Source organism: Pseudophryne corroboree, chromosome 6, assembly GCF_028390025.1.
Source record: "Pseudophryne corroboree isolate aPseCor3 chromosome 6, aPseCor3.hap2, whole genome shotgun sequence".
Classification (NCBI taxonomy): domain Eukaryota; kingdom Metazoa; phylum Chordata; class Amphibia; order Anura; family Myobatrachidae; genus Pseudophryne; species Pseudophryne corroboree.
Genome location: NC_086449.1, coordinates 36,847,901 through 36,874,560, shown reverse-complemented (window position 1 = coordinate 36,874,560; position 26,660 = coordinate 36,847,901). Strand labels below are relative to the sequence as shown.

Sequence of the window (26,660 nt, the reverse complement as noted above, 5' to 3'; positions counted from 1 at the left end):
ATTACAGGATGAGCTGGAATAAGCAATTTTTTTACATCCTCTGAAATTAAACCACACTCAAGAGCCAACAATAGCAAATCAATCAGATGTTGTCTACAAACAGCCGTAGGGTTCTTAATTAATTTAGAATAAACCTCAGTGTCACTAAATTGACGAAGTGCTTCCAAATGATAGTCCTGCCAGTCCTGCAGGACTATAGCCCCACCCTTGTCAGCCTGTCTAAATACAAGGTTGTGATTCTGGGCCAAAGACTTTAGAGCCTTCCTTTCCGATGGTGTCAATTTAGGATGAACATTCCCACTGTTATATTTAATTTCAGAGCGAGTCTCCTGTTCCAATAAACGCATATAGGTCTTTATACTATGATTATTAGACAATGGGTCAAATTTAGAACGTTGTTTAAACTTTTTTAGCTGGTAGGGAATCGTAGTGGGGGAAGCATCATTTGATCCAAAGAATTCCTTTAAGCGCAAATTTCTAGCAAGATCATATTTCTCAATGTTCCATTGCAATTCGTCAAAACCGTTACTCGGAACAAAGGACAACCCCTTCGACAATAGAGCTGATTCACTAGTACTCAAAATATGAGATTAAAGATTAAAAATGAAACTCTCTTGTTCGTTGGTGGCCTGCCGCGACGCTTGGTATTGCCTTTTATATTGTGGGCCACGTCTAGTTTTGTTCCTTTTGTTTTTCCTAGAGGTGCTGGTGAGGCTGTCCGAGAACGTGTATCTAAAGGGACACCAGGCCTTTTACGTTGTTGTGGGTGCCCCTCCTCACTATTAGAGCCTTCATTATCAATAGAGGAATCGGTATCGAATCGAGAAAGTTTAGTGTTAAAAAGTCCTCTTGTTATGTCTAAACGACGGGCGCTGTGGCTCTGTATGTTGTTTGCCATTTACCCATCTATAAATGGTGTGGGTATCATAATCATTCTCCACTTTAGTGCGCTTCTCTTTCTTAAATTGTAACAGATCACGTTTGTAATGAATTAACTGTTGCTTGAGATTATCCAACCAATCAAAACTCTGATCCATGGTGAGTGTGGCCAGATTAGCAGACTCAAATGCGAGATTTTGTCTTTAATCAGCTGTAACTCTTTAGTGGATTGCTCCACTACCAGAACCACTAAATCAAAAGAACAACGATTAAATATACCTACCCACTGTTTAAAAAATTGTGGGTCAAAACGCCCAATAGTGGGGCAGTTGCACACCCGAAACCTGCGTGGGATCATTTTACTTTTGTAATAGTCACTCAGTGACACTTCGTGGAGGAAGAAATCAATCTCTTTTTTCTTGAGACGTAACAAATCTCTATGTACAATCTCTGGAGAGGTAGATCCCATCTCATCATTAATAGCAGTATTATATAGGATAGATTCAATCTCCGATTCTGTAAAGGTATATACATAACCTTTAAGAAAGTGGAACTGAGGTATAGAATTGTCTGCAATATCGCCCCCCTTCGGCCATAGGGGATCATTCCGACCCATTCGCACGCAGCGGTTTTATAGCTGCGGTGCGCACGGGTGCGGAATGCGCATGCGCGGCGGGCGCTGTACGCATGCGCAACATTGCCCGGCAACAGGGGTCGCCGGGTTACGTCACGTCTTGAGCAGGAAGCGGTCACAGAGCGGACCGCAAAGAAGATTGACAGGAAGAAGGCGGACCTGGGCGTCACCGCAGCGTTTCCAGCCGTTTTCGGGGAGTGGATTTGAAAACGCAGGTGTGTCCAGAAGAACGGAAGGCAGATGTCTGACATCAAAGCCTGCTCCTGCATCGCTGAGATCGTCGCACAAGGTAAGTAGGTATAGGGCTGGTTAACTTGTGCTTGAAATTTTTTTACCTTAGAAGGGCTGCCCAAGCGATCGCTCCTGTTTAATTGATAGACCCGGTATTTAACAGCTAATAATTTCTTATTTGCAACAACTGCTTTATGTACCTATCACTGTGACCCACCTGACTTGCTTTAGATCTCTCTATGCTGTATCTATTTAAAGGTATGTGTTTGTAATTTGTGTTATTTCCTGACGACAATTTGAACAATAAATTGAAACATTGAAGTATTCAGGACTGTAGTCCGTTTACTTTATTGGATAAGCATGAGTGCCACACCTGAGGGTCATTATTAATCATATTTTGTGAAGGCACCAGCGTCAGTTTTTGGAAGGCTTATTGGGAGTGCCGGACCGCAGCATCCATATATATATATATATATATATATATATATATATACATACATATACACACGTACGTATACATTACGCAGCCTATGGCAGGCCAGGCTGAAGTGGGGTTTTCCCTCCTGGCCAGCAACAGCCCTGACCCGGGAAACTCCCTGGCACTTTATTGGGTCCCCGGGAAGAGGCGGTCTGTTGCTGGGGCCCCAGGAGCCAATGACTAATTGACTAGGAGGAGGAGAGGCGGTCCCGCAGTTATGGAGGACCAGTAACAGAGAGCGCTGGAAGGACCACAGCCGGAGAGGTGGAGCAGCGGCAGCAGCGCTGAGGCGGGAGAAAGCAGAGGACCCCCTGTAATGAGGAAGGCTGCCCGCATCACTGCCCGACTGAACGGAGCGCCAAGGACAGTAGGACCCTGAACCAGAACGCAGCCCGGTACGGTGCTGTAGACTGTGTGGGTCAGAGGTGGCAGAAGGACCGCAGCAAGTGGTGAGACCCCTGGTGGCTCCTCTTAGACCAGGGCTGGCCAAACCGGTCCTCGAGATCTACCAACAGTTCATGTTTTCCAGGCCTCCTGGAGATCTGTAGAATTGTCAGTTAGGAATGAATGCAGCACATCTTAATTAGTACTGACTACACCTGTGCATCAGCTAGGTGATCTGGAAAATGTGAACTGTTGGTAGATCTGGAGGACTGGTTTGGGCAGCCCTGTCTTAGACCTTCCGCTGCGCACTCTGCTTGTTGGGGACATAGTAAAATAAGGGGGTAGGCTCCCCTGCTGTATTTCTACCCAATATAGAAGCTATAAAGGGGGCAGACTCCCCTCTTGTACTGGCTGCCCCGTGTTGTTAGAAGTAAAATAGGGGGGTGGGCTCCCCTGTGTTCTCCTCGGTGCCCTATATGTTCAGGATAAAGAGGGGAAATACGGATTCCTTTATGTGCCAATTCTCATTTATGCTGCTAGGTGATGTGCTATCACTGTTGATCCTTATGTGGAGTGTATGCCTAGATGCTAATTTCATGTTGTTGATCTTCAAAGCTGCAAATGTTTCATGTCGTGTTCTCAAATGCTACCAATGATATAGGCTACTGTCATTGCTGTTACTGCCACAATGGTTACCTGCTGATTTTGGTTGGGAAGCTGTGCACGTGCTAGTGTATGAGATTTATTTTAAATTAATAGGGCAGAATTCAATTGTTTTCCTGCCCTCCCACCCTGTCATGTCCTCCAGCAGATATTCAATTGTTTCTGCCAACAGAGCAATATCATCATTTCAGCTCGTTACCCCCCGATGTTGGTGAGCTGAAATGCGCAACAAGTGATCTGTTTGGGCACCCAAACTGGACTTTTCGCGATCGCGCCCATAACTTTAGTCAGGTTTTGCCGCTTTACGCGGCTAAACCCGCCTGATATGGGTGCAATCAGTGCGTTAAGGGGGAACAATTGCATTTCACCCCTTGATCTCCCATCACTTTAGACAGGAGATCGGGAGAGAGTAAACAATTGAATTCTGCCCAAAGATTCTACAAAAGCTATTGATCTTGTATGCTGCCATTGATTAGTGCTTAAGTTATGGTTATTTTAGGCTGCAAGTCTTCTGATGTCATTTGGGGGTCAGCTTTCTTGGTTTCAACCTCAGCGGGTGGAATAGGGTTCTTTAATCTTATTAGAAACCTGTTTTGTTGTGTTGAACTGTAAAAGGCCTAGTGACTGTCTCCGGTACACCTGCTCTGCATAGCACAGTCATTTCTCTACTACTACCGGCAAAAGCCTGCTTATTGTGAACCTGCTGTGTTGTGCTGAACTGTAAAAGGCCTACTACATACAGTAGTGAAAACAATAAATAAAACAGCACTCATTGAGGAAGAAATGAATAGCAGTATTACATAATAAAATGATCAATACAGTATTTAATAAAATGGATTAAAAGCAATTGCACAATACATCACAAAAGAGTATTAAAAACAATCAATACTCCTGACAAACATGAATCTGCCCCTCTCTCTTATAACAGAAATAGATGTAATCTCTCCATGCACAGTTCTCCTGTTCCTCGTATGACCATCAGTGATTAGGGGCCTAATTCACACCCCGTCGCTGATTTGCGAAAATCGTTATGAAGCGATTTTTACACATCTGCGCATGCGCCGGTACGCACATGTGCAAGGTCCAAAACTGCGTTCTCTTCAGAACGCAGTTTAAGACCTGGAGGGGGGTGGGAAAGGGACATCGACGCTCCATTTAAAGGGCATGGTCTGGACAATGGAGGCGTGTCCGGACTGTTGCTGGGGCGGGTTGCGGCATCTGCATGACGTCACACGCAGCCGCTGCGACCCTTAACATAGCGGGTAGCCATCTGCCTTTGCAGCAGTGTAGGCAGAGAGCTACTCGAAACATGCAAAAGCATCAACACCATGCAATGTTTTTGCATGTCTGTGGAGGGGGTGGGGGGCCGTATCTGGCATGCAGGGCGTCCCCTCCGCATGTCAAAGAATTTGATCATAGAGTTGTGTTTTTTCACACATCTACGATCAGGTCTGAATTACACCCTAAGTTCATGGGTCCAGTATAATTGGAATGTACAAAATCACGATAATAGGTGACTAAACAGCATTTGCACTTTGGTATGGATCCCTTGGGGTGGTGTAGATAAACTGGAAACTTTCAAACCGTGCTGTAGAATTAAACATCCACCTCTTGTGGTTATCTGTAGAATGGAGGTCTGGTCCAGGTTCTCTGAGGGCTTGGTGTGGTCCAAATGATGAAAGAGAGAGTGGGGGGTGCAGAAGGCCAGACGCGTTTCACGGGGATACCCCCAGCTTTTTCAAAGCTTCTTCATTTGCAATTGGCTGGCATAGGTCTGGTCAGAAGTTTGATGGTGCTACTGATGTGATACTGATGTTGCTGATGGTGCACCTCTGTACACAAGTGGTGGACTAGAGAAGCTGGAGGTGGGCGTCTGTACAAATCACAGCGGCAGTGGCATAAGCATATTTTCACAGTACCGCTGCATGGGAAGACGCAGTTGCGACAGGCCCACCGTGTTTTAACTTCACACAGCTGTGCCTGCAGCAGGGTAATCACACCACCCATTGAAATGGTAGGAAGGGACGATGCTGAACATCTAAGACACTTGTTTCTATTATTCATGCATATCCAGTATATCAAGATAACCTGCACTCAGATATTTAACAGCTCAGTCATTTCTCAAAAACACTCGGTTTCACAGATGACTTGCGGGGAGATTTACCAAACCTTCTAAAGAGGAAAAGTGGATGTTTCGCTTAGCAACCATTAGTCCTTAGCAACCATGCACAGTGCACCTGCTGGGTGACCTAGAAAACAGGACCTGGGGACCGAGTTTGAGAACCACTGATCTAGAACATTCTATAAAGTGACAGGTACTGTAGAAAATGATTGGCTGCTGTGGGCAATTTTCCCCACTAAATATCCTCAGAAGATATGATACATCTCCCCCTAAAATAGTTCCAATTGCCAACGTAATTAAAACTGTGTAGAATACAATTAAACATAGAGCTAATGTATGAGAATTACTCTTCCTCTTTCATTGGAGATCTGACCACATTTGGGTAAGTCATCCGATGATGTAACAGTTATATGGCACCTAGATTTCCCATGCATTCATTTGTTTTTCTGAGTATTTAATATTGCATTGCTCGTTGGGGCATTGCACCATTTAGCTGGTATTATTGTATACATTAAAATAAAAAATATTTGTACCGTAGCATCCTCAGTCATTTAAACTGATATTGGGCTGTCTAACCACTGCTTTATTTCTCTATACTGCTTGTTGTGTACCACATACAGTGCACACAGTCCACGGGTGGCCACACATCACTAGGCACTATTATTATCCAGGCAGAAACATTGTTCTGTAAGTTCAGTTTTTAGGGCTAGTGGCATGTCACATTAAAGCTGGTTGTCTTCTTCTCATCCCATACACTGTGAGTGGCCTGGTTAAATTCAGATTTATTTTAAATTAAATCTCGAAGGAATAATAACAACAGTGTCAGATGGTTCCAATGCCACTGTAACCCAAATTACACCAACTGGACACCAGCATTGAGATATGCCTGGTGGTATTACCATGGGGTATTCTCATCCACCCCTCTTTTCATCATTCTTCTTCTGTGATGTTTATACCATAGATTATTTACATTTACAAGCTGCTTTATGTCTCTATACCATGAATTGATGGTCTATAGGAGTGAAGATTATGTGGTATGGCTATGTCTACATCTCTTGCTCATATTAGTTAGCTGGGCTGAGGATGCCCGTGTAGATGATCTCCTCATTCTGTATTGGGTCCTGCGTTGGATTTCTTTCAACCAGTTTCTTTTTGTTCAGCTTGGCATAGACAAGGTTCTCCTCCTGGGCAATAAGCAGAAAGGTATACAATTTAATCCACAATCTCCTTTCAATCCTACTTAATGATCAGCAGAAAATGAATACCACTACTTAAGTCCCCTACACATTTGACGATTTGCTGCCGAGGTGCTCCACAGTCGATACGGAAGACGTGGCGGCGGGGGTGGGGGAAGTGTGACGTGGGGACTGAAGTTTCTTCACTCCCTGACATCACCCGGCCCCATAGCCCTGCATGCTAATATGGACGATATTGTCCAGATTGGCTTGCAGGCATAAACGACTCGAAACCAACGATCGTTGGTGCCTGCACACTGAGTGATATGGACAATTTATCGTTAATTACTGAACGAGATTGTTCATATCGGCCACACACATTGGCAATTGTGTAGGGTCCATTACACTACTACTGTACTACTACTACTACTACTACTACTACTACTACTACACTACAATTACTATTACTGCTACACTACTACTACTACTATTACTGCTACACTACTACAACCACTACTACTATTACTGCTACACTACTACAACCACTACTACTATTACTGCTACACTACTACTACCACCACTATTGCTGCTACTATTACTGCTATACTACTCCTGCTGCTACTAGTCCTCCTCCTACTACTGCTACAAATACTGCTGCTACACTACTACTACTACTACCACCACCACCACTACTACTACTACTATAACCGCTAAACTACTACTGCTACTACTACCTTCACTACTGCTGCACTACTACTACTATTACCACTACACTTCTTCTACTACTACTACTACCACTACTACTACTACACTACTATTATTACTACTACTACTACTACTACTACTACTACTACTACTACTACTACCACCACCACTACTACTACTACTACTACTACTACTACTATAACCGCTAAACTACTACTGCTACTACTACCTTCACTACTACTACTATTACCACTACACTTCTTCTACTACTACTACTACCACTACTACTACACTACTATTATTACTACTACTACTACTACTACTACTACTACTACTACTACTATTGCTGCTACACTACTGCTGCTACTACTACTATTACTACACCACCACCACCACTACCACCACTACTAAAGCTACACTATTACCACCACTACTACTACTACTACAACTGCTACTACAACACTACTATTACCACCACCATTACCACTGCTACACTACTACTACTACTGCTACACTACTACTACTACCACCACCACCGCCACCATTACGACTACTACTACACTACCTCTACTATTATTACTGCTAATCTACTACTACACTACTATTATTATCACTACACTACTACTACTAAAATACTATTACTGTTAATTTACTACTACTACTACTACTACTACTGCAGCAGCAGCAGCAGCGACACAACTGCTATTACTACACTACTACTATTACAGCAACACAACTATCACCACTACTATTACTACTACCACCACCACCACTACTACTACTACTACTACTACTACTACTACTACTACTACTACTACTACTACTACTATTACTGCTTATCTTCTACTACTACCACTGCTATTACTACACTTATACTCTGTTAATGCTACACTACAACTACTACTACCACCACCACCATTATCACTACTACTACTATTACTGCTAATCTACTACTATAACTGCTACTACTACTATATCACTACTACTATTACTATTACCACTACACTACTACTACTACTACTACACTAATTCTACTACTGCCACCACTACCACTGCTATTACTACACTACTGCTCTATTAGTGCTACACTACTACTACTACTACTACTACTACTACTACTACCACCACCACCACCATTACCACCACTACTACACTGCAACTACTATTACTGCTAATCAACTACTGATATTAGTGCTACACTACTACTACCACCGCCACCATTACCACTACTACTACTACACTACTACTATTATTACTGCTAATCTACTACACTACTATTATTACCACTACACCTCTTCTACTACTACTACTACTACTACTACTACTACAACAACTACTACTACACTATTACTGTTACATTACTACTAAAGCTACAGAACTACTATTACTACACTACTACTACTATTACAGCTACACTACACTACTATCACCACTACTATTACTACTACCACCACCAACATTACCACTACTGCTACCACTACTACTACTACTATTACTGCTTATCTTCTACTACTACAACTACCACTGCTATTACTACACTTCTACTCTATTAATGCTACACTACAACTACTACTACCACCACCACCACCATTATCACTACTACTACTACTACTACTACTACTACTACTACTACACTGCTACTACTATTACTGCTAATTTACTACTATAACTGCTACTACTACTATATCACTACTATTACCACTACACTACTACTAACACTACTATTACTACTACTACTACATTAATTCTACTACTGCCACCACTACCACAGCTATTACTACACTACTGCTTTATTAGCACTACACTACTACTACTACTAGTACTACCACCAACACCACCATTACCACCACTACTACACTGCAACTACTATTGCTGCTAATCCACTACTGATATTAGTGCTACACTACTACCACCGCCACCATTACCACTACTACTACACTACTACTATTATTACTACTGCTAATCTACTACACTACTATTATTATCACTACACCTCTACTACTACTACTACTACTACTACTACTACACTATTACTGTTACATTAGTACTACAGCTACAGAACTACTATTACTACACTACTACTATTACAGCTACACTACACTACTATCACCACTACTATTACTGCTACACTACTACTACCACCACCACCACCACCACACTACTATTATTACTGCTAATCTACTACACCACTATTATTACCACTACACCTCTACTACTACACTACTACTACTACTACTACACTATTACTGTTACATTACTATTACTACACTACTACTATTACAGCTACACTACACTACTATCACCACTACTATTACTGCTACACTACTACTACTACCACCACCACCATTACCACTACTACACTACTACTATTACTGCTAATCTACTACTACACAACTACTACCACTACTATCACCACTATTACTACACTACTACTCTTTTAGCACTACACTACAACTACTACTACCACCACTACTACTGCTATTATTACTGCTATACCACTACTATTACTGCTAATCTACTACTATTATTTTTACTACTACTACTACTACTATTACTATTACCACTACACTACTACTAGCACTACTACTACTACTACACTACTTCTACTACTGCCACCACTACCACTGCTATTACTACACTACTGCTGTATTAGCGCTACACTACTACTACTACTACTGCTATTACCATTACCACTACTACACTGCTGCTACTACTACTATTACTGCTAATCTACTGCTACTACTACTGCCATTGCCACCATTACCACTACTATTACACTACTACTACTATTAGAGACTGCTGTTCTTCCGACAAATCAACCTGTTAAGCCCGGGAGAATGGGCATTTGACGACTTAAATTGAGCAGAATTGAACAGTGCCGGGAGATAATTCCTGGCGCTATTCAACTGTCGGCAAATTGAATTGACCCCAGTGTTACTACTAATGTACTTTACTACTTCTACTGCTACTATTACCACTACACTACTTCTACTATTACCACTACACTACATCTACTATTACCACTACACTACTTCTACTATTACCACTACACTACTGCTACTTTTACCACTACACTACTTCTACTATTACCACTACACTACTGCTACTAGTACGACTACACTACTTCTACTATTACCACTACACTACTGCTACTATTACCACTACACTACTGCTACTATTACCCCTACACTACTGCTACTTTTACCACTACACTACTACTATTACCACTACACTACTGCTACTATTACCACTACACTACTGCTACTATTACCACTACACTACTTCTACTATTACACTACTTCTACTATTACCACTACGCTACTTCTACTATTACCACTACACTACTGCTACTATCACCACTACGCTACTGCTACTATTACCACTACACTACTTCTACTATTACACTACTTCTACTATTACCACTACGCTACTTCTACTATTACCACTACACTATTGCTACTATTACCACTACGCTACTTCTACTATTACACTACTTCTACTATTACCACTACGCTACTTCTACTATTACCACTACACTATTGCTACTATTACCACTACACTACTGCTACTATTACCACTACGCTACTTCTACTATTACACTACTTCTACTATTACCACTACGCTACTTCTACTATTACCACTACACTATTGCTACTATTACCACTACGCTACTTCTACTATTACCACTACACTACTGCTACTATTACCACTACACTACTTCTACTATTATCACTACACTACTGCTACTATTGCCACTACACTACTGGTACTATTACCACTACACTACTGGTACTATTACCACTACACTACTGCTACTTTTACCACTACACTACTACTATTACCACTACACTACTGCTACTATTACCACTACACTACTGCTACTATTACCACTACACTACTTCTACTATTACCACTACACTACTTCTACTATTACCTCTACGCTACTTCTACTATTACCACTACACTACTGCTACTATTACCACTACGCTACTTCTATTATTACACTACTTCTACTATTACCACTACGCTACTTCTACTATTACCACTACACTATTGCTACTATTACCACTACGCTACTTCTACTATTACCACTACACTACTGCTACTATTACCACTATACTACTTCTACTATTATCACTACACTACTGCTACTATTGCCACTACACTACTTCTACTATTACCACTACACTACTGCTACTATTACCACTACACTACTTCTACTATTACCACTACACTACTTCTACTATTACACTACTTCTACTATTACCACTACGCTACTTCTACTATTACCACTACACTACTGCTACTATTACCACTATACTACTTCTATTATCATCACTACACTACTGCTACTATTACCACTACACTACTTCTACTATTACCACTACACTACTGCTACTATTACAACTACACTACTTCTACTATTACCACTACACTACTGCTACTATTACCACTACACTACTGCTACTATTACCACTACACTACTGCTACTATTACCACTACACTACTGCTACTATTACCACTACACTACTGCTACTATTACCACTACACTACTGCTACTATTATCACTACACTACTTCTACTATTACCACTACACTACTGCTACTATTATCACTACACTACTTCTACTATTACCACTACACTACTGCTACTATTATCACTACACTACTTCTACTATTACCACTACACTACTGCTACTATTATCACTACACTACTTTTACTATTACCACTACACTACTGCTACTATTACCACTACACTACTTCTACTATTACCACTACACTACTGCTACTATTACCACTACACTACTGCTACTATTACCACTACACTACTGCTACTATTACCACTACACTACTGCTACTATTAGCACTACACTACTGCTACTATTACCACTACACTACTGCTACTATTACCACTACAGTACTGCTACTATTACCACTACACTACTTCTACTATTATCACTACACTACTGCTACTATTGCCACTACACTACTGCTACTATTACAACTACACTAGTTCTACTATTACCACTACACTACTGCTACTATTACCACTACACTACTGCTACTATTACCACTACTGCTACTATTACCAATACTGCTACTATTACCACTACACTACTTCTACTATTACTACTACCACTACTACTAGTAGTAGTAATTACATTCCACTGTATCATCGTTCTAAGGCTAGCTTAAAACACAGACCAAGCTATCTTTATGACAAGAATAGCATTAAAAAGAAGGTGGCATGGAATTAATACATTTTGCAGTGAATATAATTGACCCAATATTAGGGGAGCTTTATCTAAAGTTGGAGCATTGTAATAACAATTTATATATGCAAGCAAGAGATAAGCAAGATAATTGGACAGAACAACGGGATGTTGCAGCAACTCTTCCTGATTGGTTGCTACAGTATATAACAATTATCAGTAGTGATACCTTCTTAAAATTTCAAGATAATTATAAATAGTGAACAAACAGGCCACACTGATAACACAAAACTACACCCAAGTCATTGGTTAGTTTGGGAAGTAATCAATTTATTTGCCTATTGTCTGCAATATTCTAATTCAGTAGCTTGATTTAATAAATAAAAAATGATATAATAATATTAATAATAATAATAATAATAATAATACAATATATTGGCAACACAGGTTATGAGGCCACCTACTTAGGCATTGTGTCAGCATTAGTCAGTACTGTGGACGCAGAAGCCCCCATTGCAGCGGTCCATGGCTGCAGATCAGAGTGGTGACAATAACGGCTTCCGTCTCACTATGATCAGACACAACAATCAGTGGTGTTGGATACATTGGGGCTGATTGAGAGGTGGACACAGAAGCCCTTGCAGCTGTGTCTGTTGGCGGTCGCTTTAGGGAAATGCTGCTACAAAGCCTTTCTCTAGTGAACATCCATGTGTGCGAATGTGCAAGGACTGAGGCGCCCACTGTCAGAATCTATACACACAGTAATACCACTTGGTATATTTTTAGACTCACAGTCGGCCGCACCATCAAACCCTGCAGCAGTCCTATGGAATGTGCAGTTTCTCTGTCTGAGTATGACTTCCTAAGAGAACAGTGGAGCATCTGTGTACATCACGAGCACACCCGCAATAGTCACATAACACGCCCATGATACTGTATGTTATGGGACTGTGTGTGCACTAGGACACCTTCCTGTCTCCTTTTTAAAAAAGGTCAAGGGGTAAGTAGATGTAAAAAGGACACTCCAAATCTAAACAATATTTGACAATCTTAAAGATAACATCACCTCTAACCATAAAGGGAATGGCTGTTACTCCATCTTCATTTACCTTTACTGGCCTGAGGCCTGTGATTTACCGGTTAGAGAAGTTTGTTATTATATTTTCTACTAGGCTGTTACTCTGGCTTAAATGTGCTGTATAGGCCCGATGCTTGTAATTTGCTGTGTGGATTCAGTTTGCATTTGGAAACTTTGTTTTCACTAATTTCTTCCATGTTTCCAATTTACATTTCCTTATAGTAATCAAAGCTTTACCTTCCACTATATACTCCATTCACCTGCACTGGCCTCAGGCCTGTGATTTGCTATTTGGAATAGCATGTGGCCAATATTGGTGGCTTTTAAATTAATGTTATTGATGGTAATAATACCATAGGAACAAAAACCGGTACAAATTACATGATTTTAGCTGTTTTTATACATTTTTTAAAGAATCCAAAACAAAAAATAATCGAGAGTAGTTTTGGTAAAATCAAAACCAGAACACGGCAATGATTTGAACCAAAGTCAAAAATAAAACACAGGTGTCTACGCTCATCTCTAGATTAGGTCAGGTGTCTAACATGAGTCTCAGGAGACCATAGTGTGAACCAATTGTTGATTGTGAGACTGCACTATTATGTTATTTATGTGTACTTACCACTTCTCCAACCTTAGCCTCTCCTGCCTCATTCTCTTCATGTCCCATCACATCAGCATTGCCATCTGCCAGCTCTTGTTCTGGAATCTGAAATTGTGTAATATCTGAATTAGAGATCATACCATTAAATATATATGAATTATACCATTGAATATATATATGACTTTACATCCTTATTACAGAAAGCGATTTACCGTTTGATATTTTATATCAGCATTAATTACATGGTCTGAGAATATTTTAGAAGAACTTTGTAGTATTGAATATAGTAGCAAATTATACTTACCAATAATTTCATTTCTTCGAGATACTCCATGGCAGCCATTACTCTGGGATTTTATCCCTACCCCTAGGTTTTAGACAGGAAGTTTTTCTATTTTAGGCTCCGCCCCTCTGGGAATATAGGTCCGACCGCCCCTGGCTTCCCCAGTCTTTTGAGTGTCTCCTTGACGGAGCCTAGGAAAAAACAAAGATATATCGCTGTGGGAAACTAGGCTGCCATGGAGTATCTCGAAGAAATGAAATTATCGGTAAGTATAATTTGCTACTTTCTTCTACGCTACTCCATGGCAGCCATTACTCTGGGATATACCAAAGCATCCTAGTAGGGAGGGAAATAAACCACACAGCCCAAATGATGCTTAAAGTAAATTTTTATGCAGATGCTTCCTTCAGTACTGCTTCTCCAAAGTGACCACCAGAGACATCTAAGCCATAGTGTCTGGTGAATGTATGGATGGACGACCATGTCGCTGCCGTACATATCTCTTTAATCAACACCTGCGCTCTTCTTGCCCAGGATGTAGCCACAGCCCTCGTAGAGTGTGCCTTAATGTGGTCTGGAACTGGTCGGCCATTTTCTTGATAGGTGAATGCAATCAGTTCCGTAATCCATCTAGCAATCGTGGTTTTAGAAGGTGATTCACCTTTTTTGACTCCAGAGTGTAAAACAAACAGATTTTTAACTTTCCGGAAGTCTTTCACTCTCTAAGTATATGGAGACTGCCCGCAAGACATCCAGCATATGCAACCTCTCTTCGTAATCATCCGTTGGATATGGAAAGAAAGATGGTAGAATGATCTCTTGGCTCATATGGAAGTTTGAAATTACCTTTGGCAGAAATTCTGGATTATTCTTTAATATTATCCTATCTGGAAGAATCTTCAAGTAGGGCTCCTCAGCCCAGAGAGCCTGTAGTTCTCCAACCCTTCTCGCTGAAGTTATTGCTGTGAGGAAAACTACCTTCCAGGTTAGCATTTTTAAAGAGATTTCCCGCAGAGGTTCGAAAGGCGAATCCATCAGCGTGTTCAGAACAAGGTTCAGATCCCAGGTTGGTATAACTGACCTGACTCTAGGCCGTTCCCTCTTGATGGCTTGACAGAATCTCTGCACCAGGTTATCCTCCGACAGCTTTCTATCCAGCAATATACTTAAGGCTGATATTTGCACCTTGATGGTTGATACTGCAAGACCCATTTGAAAATCTTTGCTTAGAAACTGCAGTACCTGCGGGACTTCAACCTTAGAGATTTCGACATCACTCCCTAACCAATCACCAAACTTCCTCCATACTCTATAATAGGACTTTGAAGAGATATTCTTCCTCGCTTTCATAAGTAAGGTAACGACCTGCTCTGAAAGACCTTTACTTTTCAGGATTGACCGTTAAACTTCCACGCCGTCAAATGAAGACTCTATGGGTTCGGATGGCAGATTGGTCCTTGTCGCAGCAACTCTGGTTCTATTGGTAAGGTCCATGGACCCTGTATCGCCATTCTGAGTACTGTGGGAAACCATACTCTGTTTGGCCAATGAGGTAGAACTATTATAACTACCGTTTTCTCCTCTCTGATTTTCCGTAGAACTCGAGGTATCATTGGTAGTGGAGGGACCACATAATTGAGACTGAAGTTCCATCTCTGGGAGAGAGCATCTGTCCCGCTGGAATTTGGGGATTGGTACCTTGAAAAGAAATGTTTCACTTTCGTATTCTGAGATGTGGCCATCAGGTCCACCTGAGGGTACCCAAACCTCTGTGTTATCAAGTGGAACACTCGAGGATTTAGCTCCCATTCTCCCGGTAATACATCGTGTCTGCTCAGGTAATCCGCCACTAAATTGGATTCTCCTGGCACATGAAGGGCTGTTATGGACTTTAGGTTTTGTTCTGCCCAATCCAGAATCTTTGCTACTTCCACCCATAGATCTCGACTTCTGGTGCCTCCTTGCCAGTTTAAATATGCCACGACTGTCACATTGTCCGAGAATACTCTCAGATGAGACTGCACCAGCAGCGTCTCAAAACAACGTATTGAGTTCCACACTGCCCTCATTTCTCGCTTGTTGGAAGACATGAGTTTTTCTTGGGTGGACCATAACCCCTGACAGGTGTGATTTAACAGATGACCTCCCCAACCTGTGGCACTTGCATCTGCTGTCAAGACAGCGTACTTGGGCTGCACTAAGGACACTGACCTCTGCCTTAGGCTCTGGTCTATCCACCAATCCAGGGACTTCTTTGCTCCTTGAGTGAGGATTATCTTGTGGTCTAAGTCTCTGCCTATACTGACCGCTCTGATTATGTCCCACTGGAACGTTCTCATTTTCCACCTGACCCAGGGCACTACTTCTATCGTAGAAGACAACATCCCCACAAGACGCAGGCCCAGATGGAGTGAAATGCTGTCCTCTACCTGAACTAGGGACGAGAGATCTTGAATTTTTTTGCATCGGTCTTCCGACAATGCCACCATGTACTTCTTTGAATCTATCCAAACTCCTAGGAACTGTAGGCCCTGCGTTGGATCTAACTTGCTCTTCTTCCAGTTCACTAGCCAGCCATGAGCTTGAAGAATCTGAAGAGTCCTCTGTACCGTTACTATTAGAGTCGCTTTCGTACTTGCACAGATCAGCAAGTCGTCCAGGTACGGCCACAATGCTATGCCCGTCACTCTCATATGCGCCACTAGAGCTAGAAGAACTTTCGTGAAAACTCTTGGTGAGGAAGACAGGCTGAACGGCAGGCAGGTGAATTGAAGATGTTTTCCAAGGACGTAAAACCTTAGGAATCTCTGGTTGTCTTTGTGAATTGGCACATGAAAGTAGGCGTCTTTCAGATCTATAGAGGCCATAAAGTCTCCCTGCTTTATCCCTAATAATATGGTCTTCAGTGTCTCCATGTGAAACAGTTTCTTTATAAGGAATTTGTTTTATCTTCTTAAATCCAGAATTGCCCTGAATTCCCCCGATGATTTCTGAATCAAGAACATCCTGGAATAAAAACCTCTTCTCTCCTCTGCCACTGGTACCTTTACGACTGCATGTGTTTTGATGAGGTTTTTTATAATATCTTGAAAAGCTATTATCTGTTCTTCTGACGTTAGAATCTTTGATTTTACAAAATTTCATCCCGTCTGCTTTTTTATAAATTCTATATGATAACCCTGGGAGATTATCTTTAATACCCAGGTGTCCTGAGTTGACTCTTGCCATTTATCTGTAAATTTCATTAATCTGCCTCCTACTGGCGCAGCACTCTGGGGCATCATATAGTCAGAATTTTCTATTGCCTCTTCTGCCAGACTGACGAAAGGCTTGCCTGGTAGTTGTTGGAGTGTATCTCCCATAATGTCTACCTGGCCTGTATGACCTGGCTTCCTTAAACTGCTGCTTAGGTGAAGAAGCTCTAAACCTTGATTTTCTATCATATGGCAGTTTCGCAGATTTACCGCCTGACATGACATTAACTATAGATTCCAGCTTACTTCCGAAGAGGCGAGAGCCTTCATAAGGAAGAGCTACCAATCTGTTTTTTGAGTGGACGTCTGCCATCCAGGTACGCAGCCACAGTGACCTTCTAGCCGCTACACCTGCCGCTAATGATTTCGCCACATATTCGACTACCTCCAGAGAGGCCTCACACAGGTATTCCATCGCCTTCATTATCACAGCCAGGTCCTTCTGCAGGTGATGTCTGGATACCTGATCCTCTAAATCACGGTTCAGGTTGTTCCCCCACAATCTCAGGGTTCTGGTTGTTGACGCCATCGCTACACCAGCTTTTAGCGTCACCGCTGATGCTTTATGGACCTTCTTCAAGGAACTTTCGACCTTCTTGTCCATTGCATCTTTAAGCACCGCACCATCTTCAAACAGGATAGTGGTTTTGGAAACAACTTCTGCTACTGCAGCATCCACTTTAGGTAATTCACACCATTTAATGAATTCTTCATCCTGTACCGGAAACATGCGATCCAACCTTTTCATATAATTGAGACGCTTATCTGCACTCTGCCATTGTACTGACATAATCTCCTTCAGTACTTTATGCACCGGAAAATATCGTTTTTTCTTAATCCTATCTTCAAATAAAGGATCCTGAGCATCATCCTACTGTGCTTCATCCTTAATATTTAAAGCTCTATACATATGCTTGAGTAAGCTATCTACAATGTCTAAATTAAATGATCTATCTGGCTCCTGAGCCTCCTCAGGCTCTGCCGGAGAGGAACTATCCGCGTAATCCAATACAACGAGAGACTATCCGAACCATCTGCAGCGTCCAGACTTGTCTGTGACTTGGACCTCTTAGCCCCCTGAAGATCCTTTAATTCATCCTTTGTTACGAATGAATTTTTCATCCACTCCATAAGATCCTGGATCTGCCTAGATTGGCCCTCGATCATCACACAATTTGCTATGTTTATCTCCAGAGAAGCTCTTTTTACATCCAGAACAAGCCAAATGATGCTTCTTTTTATATGTTCTCTTCCTAGGAATTTCAGACACACTGCGACCAAAGCAAAACAGTATCCTAAACACCCTAACTACATAACATAATCAGTGCCCTAAATGAGACTGCTTACCATTCCTGGGCACATGTAGGTGTAGAGGGAGACATCTCTTTATCCATGCTGTAAAAATCCTTCAGCAGCCCTTATTCAAGTACTGTTCATTCCCTTATACTTGGGAACACTTTCTCACTCTCAGCGGTGGATCGCGCCATCTTTATCACCCTCTGACCCCCAGCTGCCGGGCGGCGCATGCGCAGACCGATCCGCAGCAACTTCTGGGATTCGGCCGCGCACTTCCGCCTGCCGTGTCTAGCGCTGCTTCTGCCCTCCAGGCTCCAGCGTCTCGGCGGCCGGCAAATCAGCAGCGGTGGGGGCCGGAGCCACTTACACTTCACAGGGAGCCATAATACTCCTCCCGGGCGCCATGCACTTCCACAGGTAACATTCATTACGGGTAACTTCACAGTGGTGAGCGGCACTACTACTGCCACAGGCAGTAATTATAGTTGTCCTCTTACCAGTGGCTGGCAGCATTTCTACTCACATTTAGTAAATTATACTGATGCCATTCAGCATTTGTACTGCCACAGGCAGTAATACAATGCTCCTCCATGGGTCCCGGGTGCCAAACCCCTTCCAGCCGCAGCTCACAGAGGCGCATTAGGCCGGGAAAATCCTGGTAAGCCTCATTATTTGCAAAAACAACAAACAACTACTCTGTCACTACCTAAGGAGACAGGAAAAAAGACTGGGGAAGCCAGGGGCGGTCGTACCTATATTCCCAGAGGGGCGGAGCCTAAAATAGAAAAAACTTCCTGTCTAAAACCTAGGGGTAGGGATAAAATCCCAGAGTAATGGCTGCCATGGAGTAGCGTAGAAGAAATATAATTTAGCAACTATATATAGACAGGTAACATACTGTAGCAGACACAATTATTGAAATGAGATAAAGAATAACTCGATTTCCTTTCAAATAACCCACAATCAAATGGTGACCTAAACTTGCAATTTGCACACATTTTATTTGTAGAGTCATGCTTTATAATAAGTACTGTATATCTTTTCATATTTATACATAGCTCTGTGTATTTGTAATACAAGAACTGTGGCCAACAACTCCTATGATTACAGGGATACATTGGAACTAATGCTGAGCTGGATACATATTGATCTACAACTTAAGATCTACAAAGCTGCCCGTTAAAAATGTTTGTTTATACCCATATTCACAAAGCTTAGGCCTCCCATAGTAATGATATTAAGTACCCATCACAATGGTAATAATGCTAGCAAGAATTTCTGCTATGGCATCCAAGATGTGACAACATCTGTAGCAAGAGTTCTGGAAGCCTGCACAGAGGTGAGATTAAAAGAAGGAACATGGACCTTCAGTTGCTGTAAGTATTCCAGCTGCAGTATCTGATCCCAAGTGGCTCAACTGAGTGAGGCAAATAGAGGTCAGGTATAGAGTCCACAAGTCAGAGTACCTGTTACCTGACCCCTTCTGTTAGACTGATCAGGGCAATTGGAAGTGTACATGGTCAGAATTGGAAGCCATATATTGTTATGTCTGCAGGGTGACTAACGCGCTTTGCCGCTCCACAAGACTTTACCAAGTGACCAATGCAGGTCTCCCTGTTATGCTGCTAGCTGAGATTAATTATTTGTACCTGGTCCAATAGGTGTATCTGACTGAACAATAAAATATCCTTATTGGGCGCAATTAGAATAAATAATTCTCTTTTAGATTATCAATTGGATTAGAGACTGCTGATCAATCGATTAAATAAAACAATTAAAAATACTGCTCCCAGCAGATAATCTGGACAATTATCAATAGAACACAATATATGCATATATAGAAATTATATACTTGTGAGCCCAAATAGTAAAAAAAGTAACAGTTTTAATGAATAGAAATGACATACACTGTAATATATATATATATATATATATATATATATATATATATATATATGTCTATTAGTGTGTAGTCTAGCTGAATCAGCGTAGCTGAATCATTGTGGGTTGAAAGATTTCAAAGGGAGAAAATTTCTAAGGGTTTCGTCTGTGACTTATACTGGACTTCTTTGTGATCAATATGCAAGGACTATGAAGTAACCTCATATCTCATTGTTCTCTTACCAGGTATGTCTAGTGGGACAACAATCTCCAGCAAGCTGTACTGCGTCTGCTAATTATCATATATGAATATCATGTATGCTTAGCTATAGTTATGTCTAGTGGGACAACAATCTCCAGCAAGCTGCACTGCGTCTGCTAATTATCATATATGAATATCATGAATGCTTAGCTATAGGTATGTCTAGTGGGACAACAATCTCCAGCAAGCTGTACTGCGTATGCTAATTATCTTATATGAATATCATGAATGCTTAGCTATAGGTATGTCTAGTGTATTAATTATTATTAGCAGATTTAATCAAGTTTTATTTTCAGTTATTTGGGGAATGTGTGATGGTCTCATCCCTACACACCATTTGTTTGTGTAAGTTTTATTGCTCCAAATGGGTGATGGGCTAGGGGAGGGCCCAATCAATCAATGTGCTTACATACACGTTTGTTGGTCTTTATATTAGTGTGTAGTCTAGCTGAATCAGCGTAGCTGAATCATTGTGGGTTGAAAGATTTCAAAGGGAGGACATTTCTAAGGGTTTTGTCTGTGACTTATACTTGACTTCTTTGTGATCAATATGCAAGGACTATGAAGTAACCTCATATCTCATTGTTCTCTTACCAGGTATGTCTAGTGGGACAACAATCTCCAGCAAGCTGTACTGCGTCTGCTAATTATCATATATGAATATTATGAATGCTTAGCTATAGGTATGTCTAGTGTATTAATTATTATTAGCAGATTTAATCAAGTTTTATTTTCAGTTATTTGGGGAATGTGTGATGGTCTCATCCCTACACACCATTTGTTTGTGTAAGTTTTATTGCTCCAAATGGGGGATGGGCTAGGGGAGGGCCCAATCAATCAATGTGCTTACATACACATGTTTGTTGGTCTTTATATCAGTGTGTAGTCTAGCTGAATCAGCGTAGCTGAATCATTGTGGGTTGAAAGATTTCAAAGGGAGAAAATTTCTAAGGGTTTCGTCTGTGACTTATACTGGACTTTAACTGGATGGAAACTGCATTGAAACGCTAATCAAAAGCAAATAAACCATCACAATCCACCAATACTTGGACTGCAGCTACAAATGTTTGTACACACCTAATATTCTCCAATCCTCACTTACTCAGGAAACTATACATTCACTTTCTGCAAAAACACCTGCAATACAACTTTTACTCTGACCCTGCAAATACCTGGACAACAAATGTTTTATTGAGAAGCATATTTGATGAAGTAACACTGACTTGTGGTTTGCCAACACTGTGTAATTTTCCATCTAACATCAGCAAATATTTTACTTACTGTTAACCTGTAGATATTAACAACATTTTAAACACTTGCAAATCGTATTTCTTTCTGCAAACTTCACTGCTCTCTCATTCAGCCACCACTCCACCTCCTACTCTCATTTTACTTCCACTTTTTGCCCCATCCACACTATGGCCAGGCTGGCAACCCCCATTTATCTTTGTCTTCCTAATCCTTTATTCTGTCCCCTGGTACCACCTCTATCCCTCTCTCCCAATCTCCTACATCTCATGCTCTCTCCTCTGTCTGCCTCCCTTCCCCTCTTCTGTTTCCCCACTGCAATTCACTTCTGCCCCTTCACACAATTTATACCCCACCACTCAACCCTGCTCTCTCCCTCCTCTGCCTGTCTCCTCACCTCTCCTCCACCAGTATCAAACGTCACTCCCTCCCTGCCTCACTCCTGCAGTCTCCCTTCCTAGCCAAGGCCCCAGCACCATCATTACACCCTCTTTATCCCTTCCTTCCAAATTACTCCTACCTCAACGCTACAGCAATCCTGATAATCTCATTCACATCTCTCCCACAAACTCCTACCCCTTATCCTGTGCACTCTGGAATGCCAGATCTGTTTGCAACAAACTGGCCCCCACTCACGACCTTTTCATTTCCAACTCCCTGCACCTCCTGGCCATTACAGAAACCTGGATTACTCCCTATGACACCACTTCTCCTGCTCTCTCTGCTGGGGGCCTCACATTCTCACACACACCTGGACCAGGAGGTCGCCATGGGGGTATTGTTGGGATCCTTTTACCCTCAAGCTACACATACCAACTTATACCTCCAGAACCATCTCTTACATTCTCTACATTTGAGGTACATGCAATACGCCTCTACCAACCTACTAATCTTCGAGTTGCTGTCATTTACCGTCCACCTGGCATTTCCTCCAAATTCCTAGACAACTTTGCTTCCTGGCTACCTCACTTCCTCTCTTCTGACATTCCCTCCATTATTCTAGGTGATTTCAACATCCCTATCAATAATTCAATTAGAATGTAAGCTCTCACGAGCAGGGCCCTCTTCCCTCATGTGCTTATCCTTTCTTACTTTAATAATATTCAACTGCATCAACTCCAGCAGTCTTCTGCCACCTGATACTTATTCCAGTGTCATCTGCTGATGTAACTATGTTTATTTACCCTGTACTTGTCCTATACTGTCATCAACTGTAAGTTGCTGTTTTCCTGTTTGATTATTCATGTACTCTGTAATTGGGCGCTGCGGAACCCTTGTGGTGCCATATAAATAAAGGATAATAATAATCAATAATAATAATAATAATAATAATAATAATAATAATAATAACCCCACAAAATCACCTGCCTCTAAACTCCTTAACCTCACCTTTTCACTTGGTCTCTCCCAGTGGACCACCTCACCCTCCCATGTGAACGGAAGCTCACTAGATCTGGTTTTCACTCACCGCTGTGATATTTCTGATTTCTCCAATTCCCCTTTTCCCCTCTCTGACCACCACTTGCTCTCTTTCAACTTATCTATCTCTGCTTCCCCATCTCTACCTCCTAAGGCTACCATCACTAAGCGTAACATTGAGGCTATTGACACCTCATCCCTAGCCTCCCTGTTTGACTCACTTCTCTCTCCTCTTCTCTCTCTCACATGCCCTGAACAAGCCACATCCCTGTACAATGCATCTCTTACTTCTGCCCTTGACTCTGTTGCTCCGCCAAACACTATTCACCCTCGCAGATCAACTTCTCAACCCTGGCACACCAAATGCACCAGATATCTACAAAAATGCTCACGTACTGCCGAGCGACAGTGGAGGAAATCACGCTCTATTGCAGACTTCCTCCATTTCAAATTCATGCTCTCATCCTTCAGTGCTGCCCTTTCCCTCGCTAAACAATCATACTTCAAAATCCTCATCTCTACCCAGTCTTCCAACCCCCGGCGCCTCTTTGCCACTGCTAACTCCTTCCTCTGCCTACCACCACCTCCTCTCCCTTCCTCATTGTCTGCTCTTGACTTTGCCACTTATTTCACATCCAAGATTGACTCCATACGTCAGGATATCACATCCCACCAGACCAGCAACCAGCCACCACCCATCCCTTGCCACCCCTCCCCTTCCCTCTTAACAACTCTGACATCTTTCTCCCATGTATCTGGCGAGGAAGTCATGGCCCTCATCCGTTCCTCACCCCCACAACCTCCCCGCTCGACCCTATCCCCTCCCGCCTCCTCCGCTACCTCTCTCCTTCTGCTTGTTCCCATCTTGCCCACCTTCTCAATCTCTCCCTTTCATCAGGCACTGTCCCCTCTGCCTTCAAGCATGCTCTGGTCTTCCCTATTCTTAAAAAACCTACCCTTGATCCTAACACTCTCTCCAACTATTGACCCATCTCTCTCCTCCCCTTTGCCTCCAAACTTCTTGAGCGTATTGTCTATAATCGCCACACTGCCTTTCTTTCCTCTCACTCACTGCTTGACCCATTCCAGTCTGGTTTCCGTTCTCTCCACTCCACTGAAACTGCCCTCACAAAAGTCTGCAATGACCTCCATGCAGCCAAATCTAAGGGCCACTACTCTCTGCTTATTCTTCTTGACCTTTCTGCTGCTTTTGACACTGTGGACCACCCTCTCCTTCTGCAAATCCTTCACTCTCTTGGTCTGCGTGATACTGCCCTCTCCTGGCTGTCCTACTACCTCTCTGATTGTTCCTTCTCTGTCTCCTCTCATGATGCTACCTCCCCCCCACTTCCACTAACTGTTGGTGTCCCCCAAGGCTCTGTTCTTGGTCCTCTCCTTTTCTCTCTCTATACGTCCTCTTTAGGTGAACTCATTAGTTCTTTTAACTTCCAATACCACCTCTATGCTAATGACACTCAAATCTACCTCTCCTCCCCTGATCTCTCCATGGCTCTCCTCACGCGTACCTCAAACTGTCTTTCTGCTATCTCTTCCTGGATGTCCCAGCGCTTTCTTAAACTCAACATGTCTAAGACTGAGGTGATCATCTTCCCACCCTCCCGCACAGCCTCACCTCCCACAATCTCATTATCCATTGATAGCACGACTATCTCCCCTAGCCCCCAAGTACGCTGTCTGGGCGTAATCCTTGACTCCTCCCTCTCCTTCAAACCACACATTCAGCACCTCTCACAAACCTGTCATTTTCATCTCAAAAACATTTCCAGAATCAGACCTTTTCTCACCCAGGATGCCACTAAGATCATTATTCACTCACTGATTTCCAGACTGGACTACTGTAATCTCCTCCTAACTGGCCTCCCTGAAAATTACCTCTCCACTCCAATCTATCCTCAATGCTGCTGCCCAGCTCATCTTCCTCACCAAACGCACTACATCTACCTCCCCTCTCCTAAAGGCCCTTCACTGGCTTCCCTTCCAGAATCCAATTCAAACTTCTCACACTCACTTACAAAGCACTCACCCACTCCTCTCCCATTTATATCTCTGACCTTATCTCCCTCCCTCCCTCCCTCTTCGCTCTGCTAATGGACGCCGACTCTCCTGTCTTCTGATTACTTCCTCCCACTCCTACTGTATCTCCAAGATTTTTCACGTGCTGCTCCCTTTCTCTGGAATTCCTTACCTCTCCCCCTCAGACTCTCCACCTCTCTACAAAACTTCAAATGGGCTCTTAAGACCCATTTCTTTACCAAACCCAGCCAAATCTCATCCTAACCCTCTGTTCCACGCTCTCTATGTACCCCATCTGTGTCACCCCTGTCTGTCTACCCCATCCTTAGAATGTAAGCTCTCGCGAGTAGGGCCCTCTTCCCTCGTGTGCTTATCCTTTTCTTACTTTAATAATCCTCAACTGCCCAGATCCAACAGTTTTTTGGCCACCTGGAACTTATCTCTATGTTGTTTACTGGTGTAGTTATGCTTAGTTACCCTGTACTTGTCCTATATTGTCTTCACTGTTTTCCTGTTTTTATTATGTGCATATGTACTCTGTAATTGGGCGCAGCGGAACCCTTGTGGCGCCATATAAATAAAGGATAATAATAATAATGTCTGCCACAAAATATTCAACAGAAATCTGCCAATTACTCGCTTTTAAGAATGTTTGCTGTTATAGTCCACCATCCACAATAACTTAATGTCCCAGTACACCTGAAGAATATAAAGGCTTTGCAATATTGGAAGTCCACCTATCCTTGTTATGCTCGACCTCTGGGTACAATCGTCTCCACTAGTAAGATATAATGTGGTTAGCATGGATAGTCTCTAT

At 42.2% G+C, this 26,660-nt stretch overlaps 1 protein-coding gene across 2 annotated transcripts in view; it reads right to left on the bottom strand.

Annotated features, from left to right (window-relative positions):
• Nucleotides 1–4,073: 4,073 nt before the first annotated feature.
• LOC134935989 (uncharacterized) overlaps nt 4,074–26,660 on the bottom strand; it is a 350,225-nt gene continuing 327,638 nt past the window's right edge. For both annotated transcript variants that reach the window (XM_063930857.1, XM_063930858.1), the window contains 2 exons: nt 14,185–14,271; nt 4,074–6,575 (listed from right to left, as the gene is read on the bottom strand). In XM_063930857.1, coding sequence (XP_063786927.1) covers nt 6,456–6,575; nt 14,185–14,271 — 207 coding nt within the window. In that variant the 3' untranslated portion in view covers nt 4,074–6,455. The remainder of the gene's footprint in view (nt 6,576–14,184; nt 14,272–26,660) is intronic.